Consider the following 26,104-nt stretch of genomic DNA (forward strand, 5'->3'; position numbering starts at 1 on the left):
AATTATGCAAAGAGCTTCGCAAAATGTTAAAAGATCCATTATCATTATTTAATTAAAAATGAATTTACAGACAAGACACCGAATCAAAGAATTTCAGGGTCCTTTTGGAATATGAACTTCTGAGGAATGTGAAATATGTGCGAACATAGTAGAGATGAAATATAATGACTTACAAATTATACACCTATTTCTCATCTCCATTACCTCAGTTCCATTCCTGTAGTAATTTAATAACAGAAGAACAAGGACAGATAGGAGCTAAGAAGGGATTGTACAATGGGGGGTACCTAAGAGGGAACACTCATACCTAGTTTCTGAGATGGAGTTAATCTTACATCTGGTGTGACTGAACTCTCTGAAATATGTGTGTCCACATGTGTGTTGTGAACATGTGTGGGTATAAATGAAATGGATAGAGATGAGGACCCAACAAAATTGTTGCCATGTATAATGGAAATAAGTCTACTTTGCCTCCTCAACAAATTCCCTTGCTCTCCCACCTTAACTTTTCTAGCTTACCTATGACCATACTTTCTTTGAAAAGTATAGTACATTAAATTCCTAAGTCTAGACACAGATTTGAAATGCAGCAATTGCCACCTTCTAGAAATTGTGTGCCCAGGACACTCTCTAGAACCTCTGAACTACCAGTCTCAAAACTTTCCAATTTTTCTGCAGTAAAAGAATTCTCCTTACTAAGGGAATGTGATAGAGGCAAACACTACATGGCAGATTGTGGCCTATCAGGATTTGTCAGTTTCCTTTATTTTTTTTTAAAGAATTGGGACATTAGATATTTTCAAACAGAAGTGAGACCTTGAAGAGGACAAGCTGACCCCTCTGTATTGAGTTATGGACCAGGAGAGCCAAATGGATTAAGTTAAAGACTTGCATGATGAAAGAACAAACTCTAAATTTACTAGAGGTATTCTTAAAGAATAAGAAAGAATTAATACTGGAAGTGAAAGGTTCAGGGTAGAGTGGCTAGTTGAGAACTGGTTATTGTTTTTGTTTGTCCTTCATTTTTGAAGAACATCATCGACATCAGGAAGGTGATGTCTTGACCTGCAAGTGAATTGGATTTAAGTCAGGCAGGGCTGTGCAAAGTCATCACCCTCACTTTCTCCTCCAGAGCCATCTGGGTTCAGTGGCACGATATAGATCAGGACAATTGGAAGTGGCTCCAGATTCAGTAGAAGACTGGGCTTTCCCAGGTCTCATTCTGTCTTCAGTGATTAAGGTTAGGTAAGAAATGAGACAAAGAATGGGTTCTTCTACCTAGTCAAAAAAAAAATCATTCTGGGAGGGGGAGAACCTCAAGTTCTGGCCAGAACAGAAACAATTGCTATTTACACTCACTCTGAGCCACCTGAGGCCAAACAATGGCCAGGGGAGGCTTGAGACAGTGAGAGGTCCAGCGTGGAGTGGCTAGTTAAGAACAGAGAAGGTAAGAAAAACAGAAGGAGAGAGTAATGAAATGACCAGAGATACCTCAAGTCTTTTTCTTAACTTTAGCTTAGAAGAAAAATGGTCTAAAAAAATAGTTAAGGGAAGGAGCATCTCATTGCTAATGTATCGAGTAGTCTTTGATCTCAATATCTTAGCTTCAGTGGCTTCTCTTTGCCTTTAGGACAAAATACCATCTCCTCTGTTTGGCATTTTTGAAAATTCAATTAGATTTACTTATTTTGTTGCATTTTAAGTTCCAAATTATCTCCCTTCCTTTGTTCCCTCCCCATCCCAACTAGAAAAGGCTGCTGTTTGACGTGGATATTTGTATTTAAAAGCCTTTTATGATCTGACCTCAGCTGACCTTTCCAGACTAATTTCACGTTATTTCCCCTGATGTCTCCTACTTCTATCCAAGCTGGTCTGTTTATTCTTCCCTTTTCCTGACATCCTGGTACCTCATGCCCCCATACTTTACTCAGCTTGTGCTCCGTGTGTAGAATACTCTCACTCCTCACTTTCAACTCTTGGGCTCCTTAGCTACCTTGAGGGTTCAGTTCAAATGCCACGTCCAATGAAAAGCATCTCCTTATCTCTCACTATTAGCTGGCAGTGCCCCTCCAAGTATTCTCTATATATCTTATACTTAGTAATTTGTATATAGGTAGGCATATCTCCCAATAGAATACAGGCTCTTTGAGGGCAGTAACTGCTTCACAGAACATCAATTTGAGCAAGAAGAGTTTTTAGAGACCATCTAATTCAACATTTTCATTTTACAGATGAAGAAAATGAGTCGCAGAGGGTTGGTTGTTGTTGTTGAGTTGTTTCAGTTGTGTTTGACTGGCCCCATTTGGGATTTTCTTGGCAAAGATACTGGAGTGGTTGCCATTTCCTTCTCCAGTTCATTTTACAGATGAGAAAACTGAGGCAAATAGGGTTCAGTGACTTGCCTAGGGTCATTATTTCATGGGATTATTGTGAAAATCAGGTAAAGTAGTTAGCAAACCATTAAGTTCTATTCAAATGTAAGTTATTATTATTAATAGTGAATACTTCAAAGAATTTTGAGCCAACTTTGCCCAAAGTCAGAAGTTAGTAACTGAGATTTGAACTGAAGTCCTTTGACTGCAAATGCAAATTTGCCCACTATGCCACGATCCTTTTAGTTTTTGTATCCCCAGTGCTTAGGACAGGGACAGACATATAGTTATACCTTAATAAATGTGAAATTGAATAAAAATGTCATGATCCAACATGCCAGAGCTCTGGATTCTCACTAAGGAGTTTAATCAAATGAGATGGGTGTAAAGTACTTAGTACGAAGCCTGGCATATGGCACAAGCATGTTATATAAACGCATATTTCCTCCCTTTCCTTTCCCCTACTACAGAGCTGAGATGATTTGGAAGGGTCTTTTCTCTCCTCAAGCTCAACTACCTTTCTTTGAAGTGGGAAAATATCACAGGAGTCATTGAATATAGATTTCTCCAAACTGGTTGAATGTTTCAGAATTTTCAGGGTCAAGTTAAAACATTCACATTGAAACTACAGAAAATGGGAGAACAATGGATTTAAAGTCTTAGGAGCTGAGCTCAGAACCCACCTTTGACATTATGTGTATGATCCTGGTCCTTTACTCTTTCTGGCATCAGTTTCCATAGTAGTGAATGACAGGGATGGACTGCATAGCATCTAAGGCCTCTTCTAGATCCTACAGTCATGGAAACCCTCTATCTTTCTCCACTTGGTTAAGTTAATTTCTTGCATTTTACTTTAGTGCTTGAGTTCCTTTTTTACTGCAAAGAGTCCTCTCAGGTCTATGAATGAGGAGAAGCAAATGGGCCTATTTAATTCTTCCTGACTTCTGAAAGGTCTTCTTTCTTAAAAGTAGAATTTTCATAGAATGATCAAAGATTATTCTTGCCTCCTGCTAGTAAGCAAAGACACAAATTCTGAGGGAGCCTGGTTGAGGTAGTCCTTGAGGTGAATATGTACAAATTGACTATATTATAACATGAATTTCCCTACCACATCATTCCAGAAGATTATTGCTGATGCTAGGGATAAGGGTAGGGTCAACATTTGGAGATGCATTTATTACTCTGGCTTCTTTCCTTTGTTTATGGACTTTTAAAAGATTATTGATAAGAGAGGAGCTTCAAAATTCATTTCAAATCCTAAAAAGAAAGGTAACATAGTTTACTACAAAAAACATGAGATTCAGAGTCAAAAGTAATTGTACAGAAATGTTCAGTTGTGTCTGATTCTTCATGACCCCATTTGGGGTTTTCTGAGTAGAGATACTGGAGTGGTTTGCTATTTCCTTCTCTAGTTTATTTCACAGATAAGGAACTGAGGCAAACAGGGTTAAGTGACTTGCCCAAGGTCACACAACCAGTAAGTATCTGAAGCTAGACTTAAACTCCTATTTCTAAGCCCAATGGTCTGCCTACTGTACCACCTGCTCCCCTCCACAGATGACTTGGGCTTCCTCTTTGTATGGCCTTAAGTAAGTCTTTTTACTTCCTTGGACCTCAATTTTCTCATCTATTAAATGAATGGGTTGGATTCCAGGATAATGGAGGGCCTACCAGCTCAAAATTCTTTGAACTATCCACCGCTAATACTAGTAGCTTACATTTAAATAAAACTTAAATAGTTTGCTAACTGCTTTACACCTAATTCTCACAACAATTCTATGAGATAGGTAATATTCTTTCAATTACGTCCTACTCTGTGATGCCATTTATGGTTTTCTTGGCAAAGATACTCTAGTGGCTTGCCAGTTCTTTCTCTAGTTCATTTGACATATGAGGAAACTGAGGCAAATAGGGTAAAGTGACTTGCCCAGGGTCACACAGCTAGTCAGTATCTGAGGCCAGATTTGAACTCAAGAAGACAAATCTTCCTAACTCTAGGCGCCACCTAGCTGTCACAAGGTGGGTAATCAAAGTACTATCATCCTGATCTTACTGGTGAGCAAAATGAATATCTGGACAGAGCTCACATCTAAACTCAGATCTTCTGTTGACTCATGTGCCATATTGCTTCCCCCAAAACAAATAAAAATTTAAAAAATGAAACTATCAGTTTTAATTGATGACAGATTAAGCTGCAGAAGAATATTTCTTAAGAAATGAAAATTTGAACTAAAAAAAAAAAAGTATCCTTGGAACAACTGATGTCTCCATGAAACAATCCTGAATCCCTACTCCACTTTGATGCCTTGGTTCTTGAAAGCTATACAAGGGAAGTGTCAACTTTTGCAGGTCCTATCACCAGATTTCTCCACTGGAATGACAGTTCCTTGAGAGCAAAAGCTGGGTTTTGGTTTGCATTTGTGGGGAGTTTTTTTGCCTTTCTTTGTATCCACAGTTACTTAGCACAGTGCTTAATAAATGCTTATTGAATACCTAAAAAGTCTTCTGCTATGAACCAAATGACAGACTTTGTGTCTGTCATCTGAGATTCTATGAACTGAGAATAAAGTTCAAATCAAAAGCATTTGTAATTTAAAATAACATTCTATTAAAGTCACATAGGATTTTCATTTCAGTAATGTACAGTAGAACTTCTAGAAGGAGTAAGCTCCCCAGAGGACAGGGACTGTCTTACTTGTCTATTTGTATCCCTAGGGACTAGCACAGTGTCTGACCTTTTGGATTGTAGTAGAGGCTTATAAATACTTGCTGACTGATTTTTAAAGATGGCAGTCATAGGATCATCTAATTTTTGAGTTGGAAAAGAGCTCAGAGGCCACCTTTTCCAACCCACAGCCAACAAAATAATCCCGACTACATTGCCTATTAAGTGGTCATCCAGTCTTTACTTGAAGACCTTCACTGAGAGGGAACCTACCAGCCTTTTAATTTTGTTTCCCTTTCATTATCTCTCTGTGGTTCCCATATAAGACAACAGGACCACGAAATTCCAGGATTGGAAAGGCCACCTGGTCCAACAAGAATCCTATCTACAATAGACCCATACAAGTAATTGGCCTCTTAAACCTCTTCCACTTTGAGACAGCTCTGTTTCCTAGGAAATTTTTTCTGATATCAAACCTTCATTTGTATCTTCCACTTACTGCTCTTCTTTCTTCCCTCTGGGGCCAAACACAGCAAGTCTAACCCATCAGTGTGTCTGAGCTGATTATCTATAGAACAGACAAGCAGATTGTTCTTCCTGAAAAGGAAAGAATGGAAAATGCAGCTAAGTTCAAGCAGGTAACCATAAGGAGCTCCCAGTATACTTTAGACTGTGGAGTCTATTTTTTTCCTTTTTCATTTACACTAAACAAAAAAAGTTTAAAAGAATTAAGTTATTGTTGATGACATATGGGAAATTGTCAAAATGCATGTCATGGGAATGATGGCAAAGGGGGTGACCTGGTTCATAATATAATTGACATAATTCTTAGATAATTAAGAGGTCAGGTTTGATGCTAGGGAGGAATGTCTTGAGGGGCATGCAGTAATTAAAAACCACTAGCTCTCCCTCAGTCTCTTCAGTTAATAATGGCCAGTGTCTTTGAATGGGAGGGATGTAATAATAAAACTGCAACTCATATTTTCATTGCATTTTCAGGTTTGTCAGGTACTTTCCTTAATATAACTATGTGAGATAGGCATGGCGAGGATTTATAATATGGGGTGTATAGAATATAAAAGGTGCCCCCCCTTTTAAAGATAAAGAAACTGAGGGACTAAGATGCTAAGTGATTTGCACAAAGTCACCCAACTAGAAAGGATTTCTCAGACTCCGGATCCAGAGCTCTGGCTCCTAGAATCTTGTCAGTAGCTTAATTGACACTTAGTATTTCCCCCCCTCCATTTAAGCAGATCTTCTCACCTCAATTCTCTCAACATATTCAGCAGAAGCAACTCTACTTTTGAATTTTCTGAGAGTGCCTATGTGATCTCAATTCCACATACTCTAAGGTATGAATTACTATGATATGGAAAAATAATTGGTTCAACAACTGTTATTTTGTGGAATCATCATTTCCAATTATAACACTACTACAATCCCTAAGAGGTAAGTAATATGGGAAGATCCATTAGCATTATCAAAGGAGGGGAATCTTCTTGGTTCATTTTCAAAAAGCTGCTAATCAGCCATAAGGCAAAGTTCAAAGTCAAGAATGCTAAAGTAAATTGTCCGTCGATGAGATATATCAGGTACTGGGGCAGGGGAAAGAAGATTAAAATCTTTTATGCAGAATCAGCAAACAGCATTCAATATGTTCCCAATAGACTTGAGGTCAGAACTAGGGGCAATGTATGGAAGCTGAGGAGAGCTAGCTTTCAGCCCAGTGTCAGAAATTTCTTTACAAATAGTGCTGAATAAAAGGAGAAAGGGTAGTGGGGTGGGAATAGGGGTAGTTTAATGGCATTTCTCCAGAGATTGTGGGTTCCTCATCACAGGAGGTCTTCAACTGAAGGCTAAATGACCACTAATCGGAGATATTCTAGAGAATATACTATTAAAATATTAATTAGATTAGGTGGTCCCTGATTTCTCTTCCAAACCTGACCCCCTGATTCTGACTTTCTGAGGTCATGAACATTAGAGGACTGAGTACCCTACCCTACCTGGGTGGCCAAATCAAAAGGATTATGTGTTCAGTTCTGGGAGTCACATTTTAAGAAGGACATTGAGAAGTTAGAGAGTATCCAGAGAAGGGTACTCAGAATGATGAAACTCAAGGTCATATCACTTGGGGTTATATCATATCAGTTGAGGGACTTGGGATGTTTAGCTTGAAGGAGATTTAAGGGGGAGGAGGCATAATACATGTTTTCATGTATAATGGAGATCTGGTGCCTGTGTGTAAAGTACCTATAATATACTTCTTCATGTGGAGAACCAGGAAGCCTACTTCCAGAAGAATAGTGATATGTAAAGGAGATTCCTTGAAGGGAAAACAGCAGAGTATTTTGTAGTCAGGGGGAGAGGATCTTTCACTGACTGGGAAGTATTTGGAAAGACCTGTCAGTTTCAACTTCAGTATTTGTCTCATTTACTTCTGGGGTATCTTAGTCCCTTCTTTGTTTATGGTGTCTGGCAAATGGACTAGAGTATTGGGTCTTCAGAGTTTTGAAAGGTCAAGAGAATGAGCCACAAGGGGTTTAAAAACTTGCAGTAGATAGAAGTTGCAAAGAAACAAATTTAAAGTTAACGTAAGGAACAATTTTTTCATAAGTAGAGCTATCCGACAGTGGAATGGGTGTAGTGGGTAACCCCTCACTGGAGGTTTCCTGGCATATGAAGGAGCTACATGACTACTTGTTGGGTTTATATGGATTATATTGTTGCTAGGAGACAATATACGCTAACTGGCCGCTTAGGTCTCTTTCAATTCAGAGATTCTGAGTCAAGTTGCCAAGCCAAAATAATGAATACCTTGAAAATAGGAAGGAACAAGTGAAAGACTGGTTTGTTTTTTTTTTTTCAGGCTAAAAGTTGGTAATGTAGGAAAAATAAAGAACACTGCTAACTTAATAGAGAGGTTCTGAAGACCTGAGATACCTGACTACACTGTAGAATCTCCTCCAATTAAATTTGGTTTAAAAGTAAAACTTGACATGTCTGGTCCATCATGGTCCTGATAAATATGGCCTATATCTCAAATAAAGAGTTTGTTTTGAAATTTTGATAATAGGTTTTGTGCTGGCCTACTTTGATGAAACTTAAAAGCCCATCCCTAACTATATCGCTGCAGCTGTAGGTAGACATGTCTTGATATGAGAACTGATTTCACTGTTTCCTTTGCCCATATTATGGTTACTTAGAAAGAATAAAAAAACAGTCCTGCTTGACTTTCAGTGGAAATTATATTGACCATTTTCTAAACATAAATTTTATGGATATCTTCAGTTATTACATTCCTAAATTTTCCCATACAAAATAAAAACAATCAATATAATCAATAAATACTTTGATAAAATATAAAAACTTAAGGAATTTTCAACACCCATAGACCCCTGCCTTAGCAAACAAGTAAAAAGAAGTATCCACTCATATCTCTTCTTTGGGATCATGCTTGTTTTTTGTAGTTTTCCCACATTCAGTTTCAGTTATTTTGTTGTAGTTGTGCTATTTTCATTCAGTAAATAAAATCCATGTGTATTGTTTTCTTGACTCTGATTACTTTCTTCTACATCGGTTCATATAAATCTCTTCAGGCTTCTCTGTATTCAGCCTATTTCTTTCCTACAACACAGTAATATTCCGTTACATTTATGCAGTTTGTATGCCACCGCCAGTCACTGGACATCAACTTTGTTTCCAGTTCTTTGCTACCATAGAAAGAATACAGCAAGTATACTCTGACTGGAGAGCCAGGCTGTTACGTCTTTCCATCAGGGACCTAGGATGGTCTAAGAGGTTTTGTGAGTCTTTCTTCTCTACTGTTGCCAGCTCGAACCTCCATCAGCTGTGTTCTCCTGCCCTTTGTTAGGGACTAACTATCCAGTTCCATTGAATCATGTAACATTTGGCAGCTTTTAGAAAAGGATGATTATTTAAAAGATATGATAAGAACAAACATACAAGCACTTATTCCAACACCTCAGGGACATACTTTGCCCCACAACACCTCAGTCTCCATAGCTAGTAGGCTTTTAACTTAGCTCAGATCCTACAGGGCATTGGTCCCCCCAAGTTCCTGTCCAGATTCAGCTGGGTAACTGCTGAATGACCTCTCATCTCAACTTCCACTGATCTAGAATCTTGAAGGTCATTTCTACAGGTAACTCCTTGCTCCTCAGGGCATCCGTGCTATGATGGCTGCAAAACCCATCCTGGATTCCAATTCTCAGGTTCTTAGGACTTGCTTGTCTGACCTTTCAGCTCCCAAGGTTGGAGACTTCTTTCACTTAAAACAGAAAAGAATGAACAGAAAGTCCAAGGATCAAGTCTTATTATTACTCAGGGACACATGGTCTCAGAGAGAGAAAGTCCTAAGATTCAAACCCCCCACCCCACCCTTACAACATGGCCTCTCATGAGAAGCCAGCAGAACAACGCTGAAGACAAGGAGAATGAATAGCCAAAGCTAACTCAGGCCTTTTTGAAAATACCAACAGCTAGGCAGCCAATTAAAACAAAACAAAACTCAACTCATCTCTACCCCATGGTTAGCCAACCAGTTACCGAATGTCTACACATGTTCCACCGCCTCTCCAAAGCATTTCCCTTATGTGGCATCACAACTCTTTCAGAAGCAAACTCCTAGACTCTGCACATGGAGAGAGACCATCCCAGGCACTCTGGGCATGCTCCACACACCCCTTCTAAATGCTTTTACAATCATTTTTTAAATTAGTGATCATTTCTTTGATTTTTTTCATCTTTCCTACTTTTACTCCTGAATTGAGCTTTGATGCCAGGCCACTCTCTTCCCCTGCTTGAGGAGTGGGTGGGTGGTTGCAGTGGTTTAACCCGGGTTGCTCTTGACCTGGATCACCTGGGTTTCTCTGCTGACTTCCTCCAAGGGCTGAGCCCTCCCTGAGTCTGAAGTTTGGAGAACTAGATATTCATGATTATCTATGGCACCATAGGACAGAGTGTTAGGGTACCTCTTAACCCCAGGGCCTAAGGTGTCTAGGTCTCAACATTACAACACTGTGCTATCGACTGCCTGCTGCTGTTCCCCTAAAATCCTCCCTATGGTTTTCTGACCACCATGGGACAAAGAGACTTGCAGGACACAAGTGTCCTTGACCTCTTGCCCTGGGAGGCACTGGCTCCGGCTTTGCTGGGAGTGGGGGGGAATTTTTTCCTCTTGTCAGTGGTCAGCTGAATGATCAATTGTGACATTTCTGAATGGAAAAAGTCACCATCATTTCTCTTTGGATTTCTTGATCATTACTTTGTCTGGCATGAGCTTGTGGGTTGTGCAGCCTGCCTCTGATTTAACCAGCCACCTTGGCAAGAAGCAATAAGGATCGTTAAAAAAAAAAAATTATTTTTCAGAAAATTGAGGCTGAATAAACAATTTGAGGCAAAACAATTCAGGGCAGCTAAAAAACTCTGTTTCTCTAAATTTCAGGCCTTACTATAGAATATTAGAGTTATAAGGAATTTCAAAGAACATCTATTCTAACTCACTCATTTTTATAATTGAAGAAACTGTGGCTCAGAAAGTTGAAGTGACTTACATAGGAGGAGGCAAACTAGTGAGAGACAGGGCCAGAGACAGAGGATCCTTGACTCCATAACCGTTGCTCTCAACTCTTAGCAGGTTTTTGGCAGCTTTGGGTGAGTTTTTTATACATTTATTAATTAAAATATTATGCAAGTTAGTAATGACATTTTATGTCTCCCAAATGATCTGGAAGAGACAGACATAATTTACAAGGCATCAGGGACAATTCACAAACTAAATTCGCTTTTATTCTGTAATCTTCTGCAACCCACCTTCCACATGGGAGTTGAGCCACATAGACATCATAAAGACACCAAGTATATGTGACAAACTAATCCAATTTTGAGTTTCTTATTTTGTTGAATGGTCATGCAAAAAATCAATCTCCATATTTCTTTCCAAGACTTGACAGATTTCTGGTATTTTGGCAATATCCCTAATACTTCTAAAGTTGGCTCAGATGGTGTATAGTAGATGAATGAAGAATGGTCATTTGTACATTTGGAGTATACGTGAATCCTAGTTTCCTTCTAAAATAATAGCTGATATTTGTATTACATGTATTATCTCATTTGAACTGAGTCTTATAATGAACCCTAAAGACATTTTTTTTAATCTAGACCTATGAATTCAATGGTGTACCAAGATCCCAGAGAAGAAAGGAGGCACCTATGTGGTACAGTGGCTAGAGTGCTACGCTTGCAGTCAGGAAGACCTGAGTTCAAATCCTGTGTTAGATACTTACTAGTTATGTGACCCTAGATAAGTCACTTAGCCTCTGTCTGCCTCACCTGCAAAATGGGAATGGTAATAATAACATCTACATCCTAATGTTGTAGTGATAATAAATTGGAGATATTGTTAAGCACTTTGCAAACCTCAAAGTGCTTTATAAATACTCACTGTTATTATTGTTATTCTAGTAAGGCAGTTAGGAAACACTTCTAAAATGTAGTCTTAGCAAATTGGCTGGAGCCCTGAGGAGTTGAACAATTTTTTGGTTGTTTTTGTTCAGTTTTCTTGTGGAGTTTTCTTGGTAAAGATACTAGAGTGGTTTGCCATTTCCTTCTCCAGTTCATTTTACAGATGGGGAAACTGAGGCAAACAGGATTAAGTCACTTGCCCAGGGTCACAGAGCTCGTAAGTGCCTGAGGCCAGATTTGAATTTATAAAGATGAGTCTTTCTGACTGCAGGGCTGGCACTCTATTAGCTGTACCACCTAGCTGCTCCATGAAGCAACTCACCCAGGTTCATACAGCAGTATCTACCAGAGTCAAGATGTGACTCCAGGTCTTCAGCTCTCTATCCCCTTATGCCATGCTTTCCTCTGATATAGAGATTCTAGGTATATGGTCCCATTTTACAGAAGACTTGTCATGGTCACACAGCTAGTGACATTTAACCCAGGTCTTCTTGATTCTAATCCCAACATTCTGTTCACTGTCCTACACTTGCCTTCCATTGAGTATAATGAAAGATATTTGTGTTGATGTTAGTCATAGATTCTAGTTAGATGATCTAAGAAGGGGCTTTCATGCATAAGCTCTCCAGTTCCATAGAACATAATGTCCAACTCAAAGGTGTAACAGAGCTTGTTTACATGGGAGCCATTTATTATGAGGTGAATTTAAAGAAAAGCTCTTGGAAGTAGACGAGTTGCCATCTCTGAGGTGGAATTACCAGCAGTGGTCTACTCCCACCACCAGAGAAGGAAATATACTCCTAGTTGGAAATGAAACCCAAACCCAGGCCCCAACTCCTCAGCTTCCCTGTTGAAAACATCAAAGAGGTTCAGCTGCATTGTATTTAGCTGGAAATTGGTTGGACATCTGAACTAACACCTCTTGCAAGAAAACGGTGGCGTCTTTAGTAAAAACATAATATAAAATAAAATCTCTGGGAAAAGAGGCAACTGCTACTACTGGAACAATAAGAGACAATCTATTAATAAATGATCTTGTTTCCTTTGGGTAAAATAAAAATGAATTCTCTTGTGGTATGCAGAAGAAGAGATTGTCCCCTTGGCACTTGAAGCTGAGAACATTCCATCACTGTGGTTCACATGTTCATCTGGCTTTTGTCATACAAAGACATTCACACTCCTCTATTATTTCTATGACTAAAGTTGGGATTTTAAAAATTCTTTCCTGGCACATTGATAACTATTCACGTGTCTGTACCTGGTCATTTGCATGTTTTCTCCTCCCATTAGATCATGAGCTCCTTGAAGACAGGGGCTGTTTTTGCTTTTCTCCCTATCCTCTGTGGCACCTGACAAATAATAATAATAGTTAATAATAGCTAAGATTTATATAGCACTTACTATGGGCCAGGCACATGTGCCTTACCATGTGCTAATGCTTTACAATTATTATCTCCTTTTGTTTTCATGACACCTCTGGGAAGCAGGTGCTATTATTCTTTCCATTTTACAGATGAAAAAGCTGAGGTAAACAGGTGAAGTGACTTGCTCAGGATCACACAGCTAGTAAGTGTCTAAGAATGGATTTGAACTCAGGTTTTCCTGACCATCACCTAACTGCGCCAAATACTGACTGATTGCTAGTTCATTTGGTAGTAAATAACCTAGTTTAAATTCATGTAATATATCATAAAATTCCTCTTTTAAGCTACAAATCAAATTAGGAGTTGAGTGTGCGTATGTGTAGAAAGTATACTTTTGTGCCTGAAAGTTTCCTATCCCAAGGTAACATAAAACATAGATTACAAACTCCTCAGCACTTCTGGGATAGCCTTTATTTTTAGGTGGGAAAAGGGCAGAAAGGATTTCTGTTTCTATTGAATGCAGTCTTGTGAAAAATACTTCTCTCTGCTAGGATTTGTAGGAGCCCAGAGCTCCCTTGCTAGTCCTGCTACAAACTCACTTATGTTTGCCTTCATTTCCCTTTCTGCAAAAAGGGAATTGACTTCCCCTCACTTTCACTAGGGTGTTAGGATGTTCAATAATACAATATTTCTGAGGAACACTGACCACCAAGTGTTCTATTGACAATAGTTTTGGGGTTTGCACCTCTTTTCAACTATACAAAACCATCCATTCAGGGCATGCCAGACACTGAGTGATGGTCATGTCCTGATATAGATAGATTTACTTTTTCACTTAATTATAGAAAGTTCTGTAAACTATTCATCACATAAAATGAAAGTGAAGCTTCTATTTAGTTCAGCAAAACTGCAGGCTGAATTATCAGGGAAATGAAGATAAATTGCCCTTCATTTAAGAAGTAGCTGATTTTGGTTTTTTTTTTTTATCCTGATAGTACTTTATAGCGTGTTTGCCATGCTGTCTAATGTGCACAGAACTGCTCTTTGTGGTTTCGATAATAATAAAAGCAAGTTCGGGGGGGGGATTTTCTTTTTCTTCCCTACCTCCCTGCCTCCACTACCCTCCCCCTCCACCCTTTCAGCTGCCTTCCCTCCTTCCTTCCTTTTCTCCCTCCCTAAAGAAAGACCTATGCAAAAAAAAAAAAAAAGGGGGGGGGTGGAGGGGAAGCACATGTAAAAAGATATTATTTGGATGCAGAAAGGCTCCGGCTGCTTATTACCTACAGTGTGCTAGCTATGATGAACAGACCACCATGGTTGTGACAACTGATATAGATGCCTCCAGGGTAAAACAAAGGTTTGTATATTACACAAGCAATTTCACTGTTTTCTAAACATAGTGCCAAGACGGTGGGAGCTGGCAGTCCACACTGTTTCAGGTTTGGGATACTTGGATTCGAAGTGACTGCCGATTGTGGACCTTTTTATTTGTTTTCCTCGGACTATGAGCAACCTAGTAACCCAGGAAAGAATTTTGCGTAGCCTTTAAAGTTGTCTTCATGGCTTCCCAAGATTACAGACACAAATCACTTGACAAAAGTGGGGTGTGGGGTAAGAGTCTTGGGCATAGATAACCACACAAGACAATCGTCTTGTTCCAACCCTTAAAGAGCCCACAAAGTGAAATGTTTTATAATCCTTTTTTGTGCAGTAGTCAAGGAAGAAAAGAAAAGAGTTTGGGCAAAGATTATCCAGAAGAAAGAAAGGGACTCTTTTGGGGTTCCAGCTGAAACACAATAAAGAACATAATTAACTTCACAATTCTTTGTGTTTTTCATTTGACCGCAGGGAGGAGATGAAAGAGGACTGCTAAGCCTTGCATTCCATCCCAATTACAAGAAAAATGGAAAGCTGTATGTGTCTTATACCACCAACCAAGAACGATGGGCCATCGGACCTCACGACCACATTCTTAGGGTCGTGGAATATACAGTATCCAGGTACCAGGAAAATAGATGAGGCATTAGCATCCAAACCTTCGCATTTCTCCTCACTTCATAATTTTTGTTTCAAAGGCTGCAGTAAAACAGTCAAATGCTTTCAAGCATCTAACACGGATAGGTATGGTTTTGCAGAAAAGCTGCCTGTAGCTTTAAAGAAAGCATGGAGGTTTATATTTTTAGCATTCTCCTCTTCTCTCCCCCTGCCCCCCACCCAGCTATCTCTCAAATTAAATGCTTTTCTTGTGACCTAGAAAATCATGTTGCTTTTGCACCATTCTTCTTAGCTCTAGTTCAAGGATTCATTTCACTGTTTGTCCCTATTTTGGTTGTTCAGAGAGTCTGATCATGGCATTGTATCTCTATAATACAGAAAAAATCCCCAACAAGTTGATATGAGAACAGCCCGTGTGTTCCTGGAGGTAGCCGAGCTGCACAGGAAGCATCTAGGCGGACAGCTGTTGTTTGGCCCAGATGGCTTTTTGTACATTTTCCTCGGGGATGGGATGATCACCTTGGATGACATGGAAGAAATGGATGGTTTAAGGTACAGAGACTGCCAGGGTCAGAGAGCCCTTCTTCCTTCACTTGTGTTAAACTTATTGGAAGTGTCAGTGAGTTAGGAAAGCTGCAGTTTTAACCTTTCCTCCTTTGTTCATCACTTTATCGTCTGGTCTTTCATCTTTTACTCTTATAAAAAGGGAAAGAGAACACTTAAATTTTGTCATAAAATGATGGGATCATAGGTTTAGAGCTGGAAGGGACCTTAGAGGTCATATAGGCCAAACCCCTCCATTGCATTGATGAGGAAACAGACAAAGAGAGGTCAAATCAAGTCAACAATCATTTATTAAGCACCTACTATTTACCAGATTAAGGCAGCTAGTTGGCTTAGTGGATAGAATGCTGTGATGGGAATCAGAAAGACCTGAGTTCAAATCTGTCCTCAGACATTTATCAGCTGTGTGACCCTGGGCAAGTCACTTAACCCTGTTTGCCTCAGCTTCCTCATCTGTAAAATGAGCTGGAAAAGGAAATGGCAAAACACTCCAGTATCTTTGCCAAGAAAGCTTCAAATGGGGCCACAAAGAATCAGACACAACTGAATGACCGAACAGTATGTACCAGGCACTGTTTTAAGTGCTACAGGTACAAAGAGACAAAGCAGTGCCTGCTTTCAAGAAGTTCACAGTTTAATAGGGGAGGTCACATCCAAATAGCTATGTATAAATAAGATATGTACAGGGTAAATTAGAGATAATCTCAAAGGGAAGAGAGCACTAAGGTTATTGAGGACTAGGAAAAGCTTCTTGCAGAAGCTGAAACTTAAATAAAGCCAAGGAATAATATAGCCAAGGATCTACCCAGTACATCCATAGGTTCAAGGATTTGACATACTATAATCACATAGTTCGTTAAATATAGATTTTGTTGGAAAAAAATGAGACCAAACAATCTTCTAAAGATAATCATTTCTAACCATCTGTTAGCCATCCCCCTGTTTCCCTCCTAGATCTTCAAGTGTGGACAAGCAGGGATGTCTGCTCCCCATCTTAAAATAGTGAGAGCTTTGACTCCGCATCTCAGCCTCAGGGTCTTTAAAAGGGAAATCAGCTTCCAGAGGACACCAGTCAGAGAGGGTTAGTCACAAAACTAGTAAATATTTGAGGCAAGATTTGAATTCAAATCTTCCTAACTCCAAGCCCAGAACTGTCTCCCTTATACCACCACACTGCCTCTCAGAGTCTTGGAATAAAAGAAGTTATCCAATTAGAATCATTATTAGGTATTACTTAGGTTTTCAGTTGTTTCTGGGAGAGCTAGACCTCTGCTTGCACTGATATAGGGAACTCCCAGTGAGAAGACTCCTTCTACCAACATAGATTGGTACCAGCTCTGAAAGTGACATCATTAGAGTTATCCAAGGGAAGTGAGAGGCCAATATGTGGGAGGGGCTGAATTTGAACCTAAGTTAAGGCCAGCTATGTACTACACCACACTTCCCCTCTGTACCTGTTCATATAGTAAATTGTGCTAAGACTTTGGGGACTGCCTGGATAATAAAGAGTCAGCACTCCCATCTTGACTCAGAGTCAGAAAAACCTGAGTTCAAGCTTCATTTTTGACATGTACTAAATGCTGTGGAAACAGTTGTGTAGTACAGTACAGACTATAGAGAAGTCACATTTATTCTGCACTTTACAGTGCACAGAGCGTTTCCAAGTGAGAAGTGAAATAGATAATGCAAACATTACTTTCCCCATTTTGCAGATGAGGGACCCAAGGCTCAAGGAAGTGAAGTGACTTGCCTATAGTCACACAATTGGTCAATGGCAAGGCTGTCATAAATTGTGAAAGGTCATGAAGTCATTTAAACTCTGTGGGTCTCAGTTTTCTTATCTGTAAAAGGGGTTGGCTGAAGTGAACAGTAGGTCCTCCTAGGTCTAAATCTTCTCATCTTAAGTAAGGGAATAAACATGAAAGAGAAAATCATTCCTGAAAAGCTTCTTGGAGACCATCTTTAGCTAGATCTTGAAGTAGGTGAGTTGGTGGAGAAGTGTAAGGATTCAACCATCAAACTTCAACATCGATTTAGCGGCAGTGATAGTATGTACAGGACAGTGTTCCAGGCACTGGTACAGTGTCACATTTTAAGGAAGACATAGACTCTGCCCACATTTCCCTTACAGTTTACAACACACATGTAAATATCCACAAAACTCAGTAAATAAATGAGAGGTGTGCAAGCTAACTGCTCTGTTAGGTCCAAGTTGGGACACCTAATTACCAGTTAGAGGAAATCAGGGAAAACTCCATGAAGTGGATGACATTTGGGATGGATTTTAAAGATGGCTTGGATTTTTATGGTGGGATTGAAAGAAGAATGAAAAAATAACCTGTTTCCGATTTGCAGTTCCTAAGCTGTCGTATCCATTTGATGCCAATCTGTAAAGCAGAAAAAAAGTAATCTCCCCTTACCCACTATTGTTCTGCAGTGCATTTCTTGACATAGCTATCAGACGAAAAAAATCCCCTACTTTAAATTCCTTATGTACTTTGCAACTTTGATGAATTTATCTCCAGTGAACAAATGATTAAGTTCACCCCCCTGGTCATTCCATTAAAGTGATTTAGATGAAACAAATCCATCCCATTTTTCAAAGAATTTTGCATGATTTCTATAATTAATGACTTAAAAACTCAAAAGGTAATAACTAATTTTCTAACTGTTCAAGAAAATCAATGGTGCCAGGTCATTTGTTGGCATTGAGTCTGCATGCATACATAATTGTAGCACCATGAGATGTATGAGATTTGTGGTTACAAAAACACTTTTAAACAATTATATTGTCCTCCAACTTTCTCAGTGATTTTACAGGTTCGGTGTTACGGCTGGATGTAGATACTGACATGTGCAATGTGCCTTATTCCATACCGAAGAGCAATCCACACTTTAACAGCACCAATCAGCCCCCTGAAGTATTTGCACATGGGCTCCACAATCCAGGCAGGTAAGAAAATGAACCCCAGGACTCTGGCTTCTATCTTTAGTTTCAGGAAGAAGAACATTGACAAGGGAGAAGAGACTGATCCTCTAAACCATAAAACAGCCACAAATATTGTATGGAGAAGAAAGCTAGGAAGCCCTGGGATTAAATCCTGCCTTTGATACCTATGGATTGTTTGACTGGGGGTCCGCTAATTGACTCTCTAAAACTAAAAGTTGCAGGGAAGGTGCCAGTCTGCCTTAGTAGAGGAAGTTTTCTCATCTGGAAATCCTATATGTATAAAGTATCTCTCTGGCTTCACTGTCTCACAATAAGGCAGGCTGCCTCTCCCCGTCAGAGTTCTAGGGGTACCCTTAAGGAGATGGAATTTCTCTTCTCTAATACTTGTGGCTCAAGCCCCAACTTGTGTGTGCCCTTCCCTTTGTTAACTATTGGTTTAGCTCCTATACCAATGTAATCATAGATCCAAGTCGTATCCCATGTCCCTCCGATCAGATTTGAGGCAGCTCACTAAATGACCTAAAGACAAAGATTCTCATTTCATGTTCCTTTCTCTTAAATTAACTTTTTGAGAGAGACCCAAAATTCCAATAAAGAAGAAACTAATTTGTAACTTGCCACAACCATTAAACCAGAGTTGAGAAGGATCAACAGATTCATGATGGTAAAATGTTGCTACTATGTTAAGAAACATTTGTATTCTTGTAGAAAATATCTTTTGACACTTGAGTGTGTCTATTATGTTATAAATGTGGGAATTTCTAATGGTGTCGATGGTAATCAATCAATACCTGTCTCTCTTATGAGACTCTTGTTCACATAGTCCTTTGTGTGCCACGCAGCATATTTGTCCTCTAATTCTCTTGATATTTCATAGATACCAATGGAGCACCTTGTTCAGTGACCCTCTAATTACTAATATGAAGTGAGTCATTGGATAGAGAGACATGCTTACTGATGTCATAGACTGCTGCCTTTTAGCATATCAGTGCAAAGCCTAAATCAAAGAGAGACTCCCTAATGGCAATATCTTTCCGATGCTGCTGTTTGCATAGGGTATCATACTGATTTCATGATGCCACAGAATACTGCAGAATCTACTAAAAGAGATCTATAATCACTCAAATGAGTTTGGCCGTGGGAGAGAAAGCAAATTTTTTAAAAGCTGTGTTTCTTAGACAAAGCATCATTAGATTAATAATCATGAAAAATCAACATGAAGGTTTGCTAGAAAAAAGAAACCATTTGATTCATTTCCTTCAATCTGAAATTGCTATGTAGATAGAATATCATTTAAAAAAGACTCATACCCAAGTTAAAGGTGATGTTTTCCCCCAATGAAGGATACAGGTACTAGATGAAATAAGGTTGTCCTACATTATACTGGACAATAAAGAAAGGAAAATTGTGTCATGTAGAAATGCTTACTACTTTTAGGATTTAGTTTCCAGAGAAAGCCTTAGAAGATAAACTTGATACATATTTAATCAACTTATTTTTCTGCTTGTAAGGTGGAGTAGTGTAGTGAATAAAAAGTGTCAGAGTCAGAATGGCCAGGGTTTCAAAGCAGCCTCTGCCACATACTGGCTGTTTAACCTTGTACAAATCACTTGATCTCTCATAGCCCATAAGTGGTAAAAATAAACATTTTAAAAATTTAGAAAGAGCTGATCTTCACTGGTAACGCTAATAATTGCTCACCAGGAGCTTCTTATACCAGTGCAATCACAGGTCCAGTCCAGAAGGACAAAGCCAGTTGTCTGACTTGCAGAGAGGGAGGTATTTGGCAATATAAATAAAACTAATGAGATCAGAGCAGCACAGATCTAGAACTAGAAGCTTACCTGAGAGGTCATCTTGTCCAACCCTGTTTTACAGTTAAAGAGACTGAGGTCCAGAGAGGCTGTGACTTTCCAAAGGTCAGACAGGTAGTAAGTGCTCAAGGGAGGATTTGAACTCAGTTCCTCTGACTCCAAAGTCATTGTTCTTTTTGCTGTCACACACTAATGGTTTAGGTATTTAGTAAGTGACCATCATATGAAATGTTAGTGATACCCAAACATACGCCCCATCATCTGTTATTGCCCTCTATCACCTCTTCATCAAGAAAGAATAAGTGCACACTTCCCTTCCTTTTGAGCCAAATAGCTCGTATTTGAAAGGCAGTGTAGCATGAGAGCTAGAGTCCTGGCCTCAGTCGTGTCCCACCTCAGACACGTTAGCTTAGAAAAGTAGCCTGGGATAAGAAGCATGCCATCATTTGACTTTCTGTAACATTCTTATGCAAGGGGAGCACAGTATCCTACATGTGATAAATATTGAACAAATGCTGATTGGATTGGAATGAAACTCACGCATACATAGTGCTTTCAAGTTTAGAAAATATTGTCCTTACAACATCCCTCTGAAGAAGGTAATGCAAGTACTGCTCTTCCCGTTTGTATGGATGAAGACTTGGAAGCTCAGAGATGATTAGGACAGTGACAAGAGTATAATTGAGTCCAATCACAGGAGAAGAGCAAGAACTGCTCCAAGGTTTTCTGACTGGGTCAAGACCCTAGCCAACTGTATACCCTCTGTTTCACTCTATTAAAGCAGGTGACCAAGAGGAAAGGAGGAATGTCCCTCTCCAAAGGGACATTTTAGGTCACTGGAGATAAATGAGCATATGTCTAGGTCTGCATTCTTTCCTGGAGAAAACAGTTTGGCTAGGGCTATTGGGCAAATTGAATAATCCTAGGTCAGCATCCCCATTATGGGCATAAGAAACCAATAGATGAATTCATTATCTCTTTGATGTACAGATGTGCAGTGGATCGACAACCAACAGATGTAAATATCAACTTAACAATACTTTGCTCAGATTCAAATGGAAAGAACAGGTCATCAGCCAGAATCCTACAGATCATAAAAGGGAAAGACTATGGTAAGTTCAGTAGAACTTAAAGATTCTGTTACTTTTCAATGATTTGAAGATATTGAATAAAAATGGAAAGAGAATTCTACCCAATAAACACATGGGGAAGCTTGATAATAGTAGCCCTAATTAACTACTGGTGCTTACATTTTTCCCCTTTTTTTAAAGATCCAATGAGTCTCATAGGCCCTACAGGTTCAATTTAGTTAATTACCTTTTCCATGCAATAAATGGCCCAAAAGACTTAATGGACCTTCAGAAAGTTAGAAGCTTAGAACTTGCTCATCTACAATCAAGTCTAATAATCTTTATCTACTTAATATTTGATGGGAAGAATTTTTTTGTCATTTTATATTACAGAAAAATGATAAGGGTAAGCATGATATCACTTACAAGTAACCCATTAATATACAATATCTCAGCAAATATGGAAAGAATAAGTAGATGTGTCAATCTGGGATGCAATTTGGGTGTGATTATTTCAGCAAAACATGGGAGAATAGTGACTTGTATAAATCAAGGCATTAGGACTTTTTAAGAAATGTATGTGATACAGAGAATCAATGCTGTTCTTGCTAAAAAAAAAGTTACATTTAAAACTGTGTGTTTGGATGAGTATGAAGCCCACATATAAACTTTATAGTCTTGATTTTTTTTCTGAGTTTGATAACTTTGTTGGTTTTGAGGCAATGTAACCATCTATGTTATCCACCATTCACTTGGGTTTCATTATAATATTAACCAGTCTGTCTGAAAACATTTACCAAAATCGTACTATATAGTTGTCTACTTTTAAATATGTGTGTATGCACACACATGCATGCCTACATACATATGTGCACATGTGTATGTGTACACATATATACTTTACTTATTTATAAATGTTAGGTAGCTAATCTGATAGAAAATTCACTCATCTTATTTTTCACGGAGGGCTTTTACACAGGCATATTATTGTATTAAAGTAACATTTGTCTGAAACGCTGCCTTCTAGTAGTGGGTCAGAAATGAAGTTGGTAAGAATCAATATTCAGAATGATCATTTGTTTTGGGCTCATTTCCAGTTTCACAGAACAAGTCATTTCATACCTCTGGATTCCAGTTTCCTCATCTGTAAAATGAGAGGGTTTATTGAACCAATTGATCCCTAGGTGCCTCTCCCCCCAACCCCACATACCTACAATGTTTAGCATGCATGGCTCTGTGATGACGATGACAACAGTGACATAGAAACTCCACTAGGAAATTCAGATCTAAATGTAAAGCCAAAAAGTTTTAACAGCTGTTTTGAATTAGGAAGTTATTTGATTAAGGAATGGTGTTTTGTGCATATTGGTATTGATTTTAAATAAAGATGTTCATTAATCATAGTACAAATTATATCTAGTCTGATTTTAGTTTTATTAGGGATTTTAAATGCTGTCTGTTTTCCCAAAATTTTGTCAAATATCCAAAGTATATACAAGAACACTTGTAGAAAACTAAGAAGCTCTATGGTTATATTTCAACAAATGGCATTATAGAAATGACTCAGTTCTGCTTTCATTGAGACTTTACCGCAAGACCTACGTGAGTTCCCTTAGATGCTGGTAAAATTTAGGCAAGAGAAACCATTCTTCCATGTTGGATTTTAAGGACCTGTCTTAGGTGGCCTGGTCTCTACGTCAGAGTTAAAGTGCGTTGTTGGCTCGTTGCTTAATTGCACTGTGTAACACATTTTCTTTAGTTGTTGAAATTACATTTCATTTGATCTAATGCTGTGATAGTTTTTTTCTAGAAAGTGAGCCATCGCTCTTAGAATTCCAGCCGTTCAGTAATGGGCCCCTCGTTGGTGGATTTGTTTACCGTGGTTGCCAGTCTGAAAGACTCTATGGAAGTTATGTGTTTGGAGACCGGAATGGGTACGTTTCCCCAAATTTCATTTATTCTATCTGGTAACACATCCATGACTAGCTTTCGCAAAGTTTGCAATCAAATATTCCAACAGGATTCTATTTCCTGAGAATATGACTTTCTTTTTATGTCTATTGTAGGTATAGATTCAACTGAAGATACACACACACACACACACACACACACACACACACACACACACACACACACACACACACAGATGGTCTTTAAAAATATTCTATCCAGTGAATAAAATACATGTGGAGACAAAGCAGGGAAGTCTTGCTAGCCAGTCTATCAGCTTTCAATATCTACTAATATTAATATTAAATATCTAATTTCAACTATCAGACTATCTTTTCCTCACTCTCACAGAATACTATAAAAGGGTTCAAATGGTGGCGTAAAAGAAAATGTTGCCAAGCCTGTTTTTACATGAGTTGCATCTCCATTTCATTTGGCCAGTAATAACCAAGGGCTCACAGCGTGAAATACTAGGTATTTCCTGTATAGGCTAGGTACTAGGTATGCAAAGGCAAATGTGAAGGAATCCCTGATTTGACAAAACTTACACTCAACCAGCAGGATGTAACATGGGCACAGAGAAATCAAGACAAAATACTTATGATGCAATTTCAAGAGGGAAAAGGTGCCAAGCAAAGCTTCTCATAGGAGGTGGTGTCTGAGCTGTGCTTTGAAGGAGGAAATTACCAATTCTAAGAAATGGATGTTAAAAATTATTTGGGGGTGGGGGGTGGGAAAGTGAGGCCTTTATTCTTTTATGTCTTTGTTATGTGTATATAATTAATAAATTTTTGGGACTTTGGTAAACAAGTTTCTCGATTTATAGAGGAATGAAACACGTTTAGTTAAGTTTAGTTAAGGTTAAATGATTTTCTTAGTCTAATCTAGTTCTTGCATGGCTGATTTGGGCTGATGCCCAAACTGAGACTTCCAGTTTTCCTGTTGAATGGCTTTCAGATATATTGGAGAGCTGATACACTAGTTCACTAGTGAACTAGGGAGGTATCCTGACCCAAGTTCTATATTTCCTGTTTCTCTCTCTGATTAATAAAACAGCATGGGTTCTAACTCCAGAGAGGAAGGATCATGCTCTGAATAAAGGAAGGGGGTTGGTGCTCTTGATGCCCTCCGTCATGCAAAGTATTCTCTTCTAAGTATTATTTTCCCTTAACACTGGTGTTTCCCAGTTCCACACAAGTTAAGGGCCATTGCATTAAATTCAGTGAACATTTCTTGAGCATCCACCATGTGAAAAACACAGTTTTCTGGTTTGCCTTCTGTATTTGGGGTCCACTAATACAGAAAGCTCTTCATAAAGGATTTTCTTTTCATTGTTTATATCATGGTCATTTGGTAAAAAGCGATAACAGAGCCCTTGGGGTGTTTCCATTGCAGAAATTTTCTAACTCTCCAGCAGAGCCCAGGGACCAAACAGTGGCAAGAAAAACCCTTGTGTCTCGGCAACGGCGGCTCTTGTAGAGGTTTCTTCTCAGGTCACATCTTGGGATTTGGAGAAGATGAATTAGGTATTTTACAAATTCTAATCATGTGACCTCCTGGCTCCCTTGCTCAAGAGATTCACTAGTGTGGTTGGAAGAGCACCATTTTCTAATGGTGCTAATGGTTCTAATGGTTCTTATGGTTCTAATCTAACACCATTTTCCTCCATTTCCTGGAACTGTAAATCCTCTAGCAAAGAGGATTCATCTCCCTGCCATGGAGGCTAAAGGGAACCCTCTTGTAGATTTCACTTACCATATGCTCAGAAGTGTGACTAGGGTGGGGCAATCAGGGCTTAGTCTCAGGATGCCAACTTCCACTTCTTTCCCAGTTCGCCCTTTCAGCACCTTTTGGTACTCTGTTGTCCCTCTCCCATGATGCCACCACTCACTGCAGCTTTCTCAGTGAGGTAGACCATTCCCTGACCCTGCCCTCCCAAGGTTGCCAATGACTAAGAAATCAGCTCCCCCACATTCCTCTGCCTCTCCCTACTGCCACCTTCTCCCAGAGGTTGTCGAGCACCCAGATGGGGAAAGATGTTTTCTTCACTTACTACAGGTGCTCCCCATATCTTGTCCTCGTGAGCATTACCTAGAGCAAACACGGAACCAGGGCAGATATAGTCCTGCAAAAGCCCCTCTCTAGCATCCTCTCCACCATACTTTTCCTCCTTCACTTATTGTCAAGCAGTATTACACTACAGCCAATGAAAATGACTGTCCTCTGAACTGTCCTTCCCCACGCACCAGGATTCCTGGCTATAACTCAGTAGATTCCTCCCCATTTTATATTTTAAAACACTTTCTGCCCTACATTTATGAATATTAGACGGTGTATATACCTGAAAAGAAAGAAAAGGCATTTTCCCAAGGGAGAAAAACATTTCAAGAGATTCATTGCATTCCTTTTGTGTGCTGATTAGTTAAAAGTGCAAGCGCACTTTTTTATAACTAAAATGCACCTCACAGACCACCTGGGCCAGCATCCTCACTCTAGAGACAAAATTAGATTTCATTTACTGTCTGAACACTTTTCTACATATCTACAGTTCTCTTTGTTGTTAATATTGTTGTACAGTCATGTCTGACTCTCTGTGACCCCATTTGAGGTTTTCTTGGCAAAGATACAAGAATGGTTTGCCATTTCTTTCTCCAGCTCATTTTCCATATGAGGAAACTGAGGCAAATAGGGTTAAGTGACTTACCCAGGGCCACATGGCTAGGAAGTGTCTGAGGCAAGACTCAGATCTTCCTGACTTCAGCCCTGGCTCTCTATCCACTGGGCCACCTAGCTGCTTCTATAGTTCTCTTAGAGGAGTCCCAAACCAGATGGATGGAACCAGGATCCCTACCTATTGGATTCAACATTCCAATC

At 39.2% G+C, this 26,104-nt stretch overlaps 1 protein-coding gene across 3 annotated transcripts in view; it reads left to right on the plus strand.

The window, feature by feature from the left end:
* Positions 1–26,104, plus strand: part of HHIP (hedgehog interacting protein) — a 139,020-nt gene that overhangs the window by 79,561 nt on the left and 33,355 nt on the right. For all 3 annotated transcript variants that reach the window (XM_072621150.1, XM_072621151.1, XM_072621149.1), the window contains exons 5-10: positions 14,736–14,887; positions 15,261–15,434; positions 18,256–18,399; positions 21,201–21,322; positions 23,091–23,214; positions 24,626–24,756. In XM_072621150.1, coding sequence (XP_072477251.1) covers positions 14,736–14,887; positions 15,261–15,434; positions 18,256–18,399; positions 21,201–21,322; positions 23,091–23,214; positions 24,626–24,756 — 847 coding nt within the window. The remainder of the gene's footprint in view (positions 1–14,735; positions 14,888–15,260; positions 15,435–18,255; positions 18,400–21,200; positions 21,323–23,090; positions 23,215–24,625; positions 24,757–26,104) is intronic.

The sequence above is a fragment of the Notamacropus eugenii genome, chromosome 6 (assembly GCF_028372415.1).
Source record: "Notamacropus eugenii isolate mMacEug1 chromosome 6, mMacEug1.pri_v2, whole genome shotgun sequence".
Lineage (NCBI taxonomy): Eukaryota > Metazoa > Chordata > Mammalia > Diprotodontia > Macropodidae > Notamacropus > Notamacropus eugenii.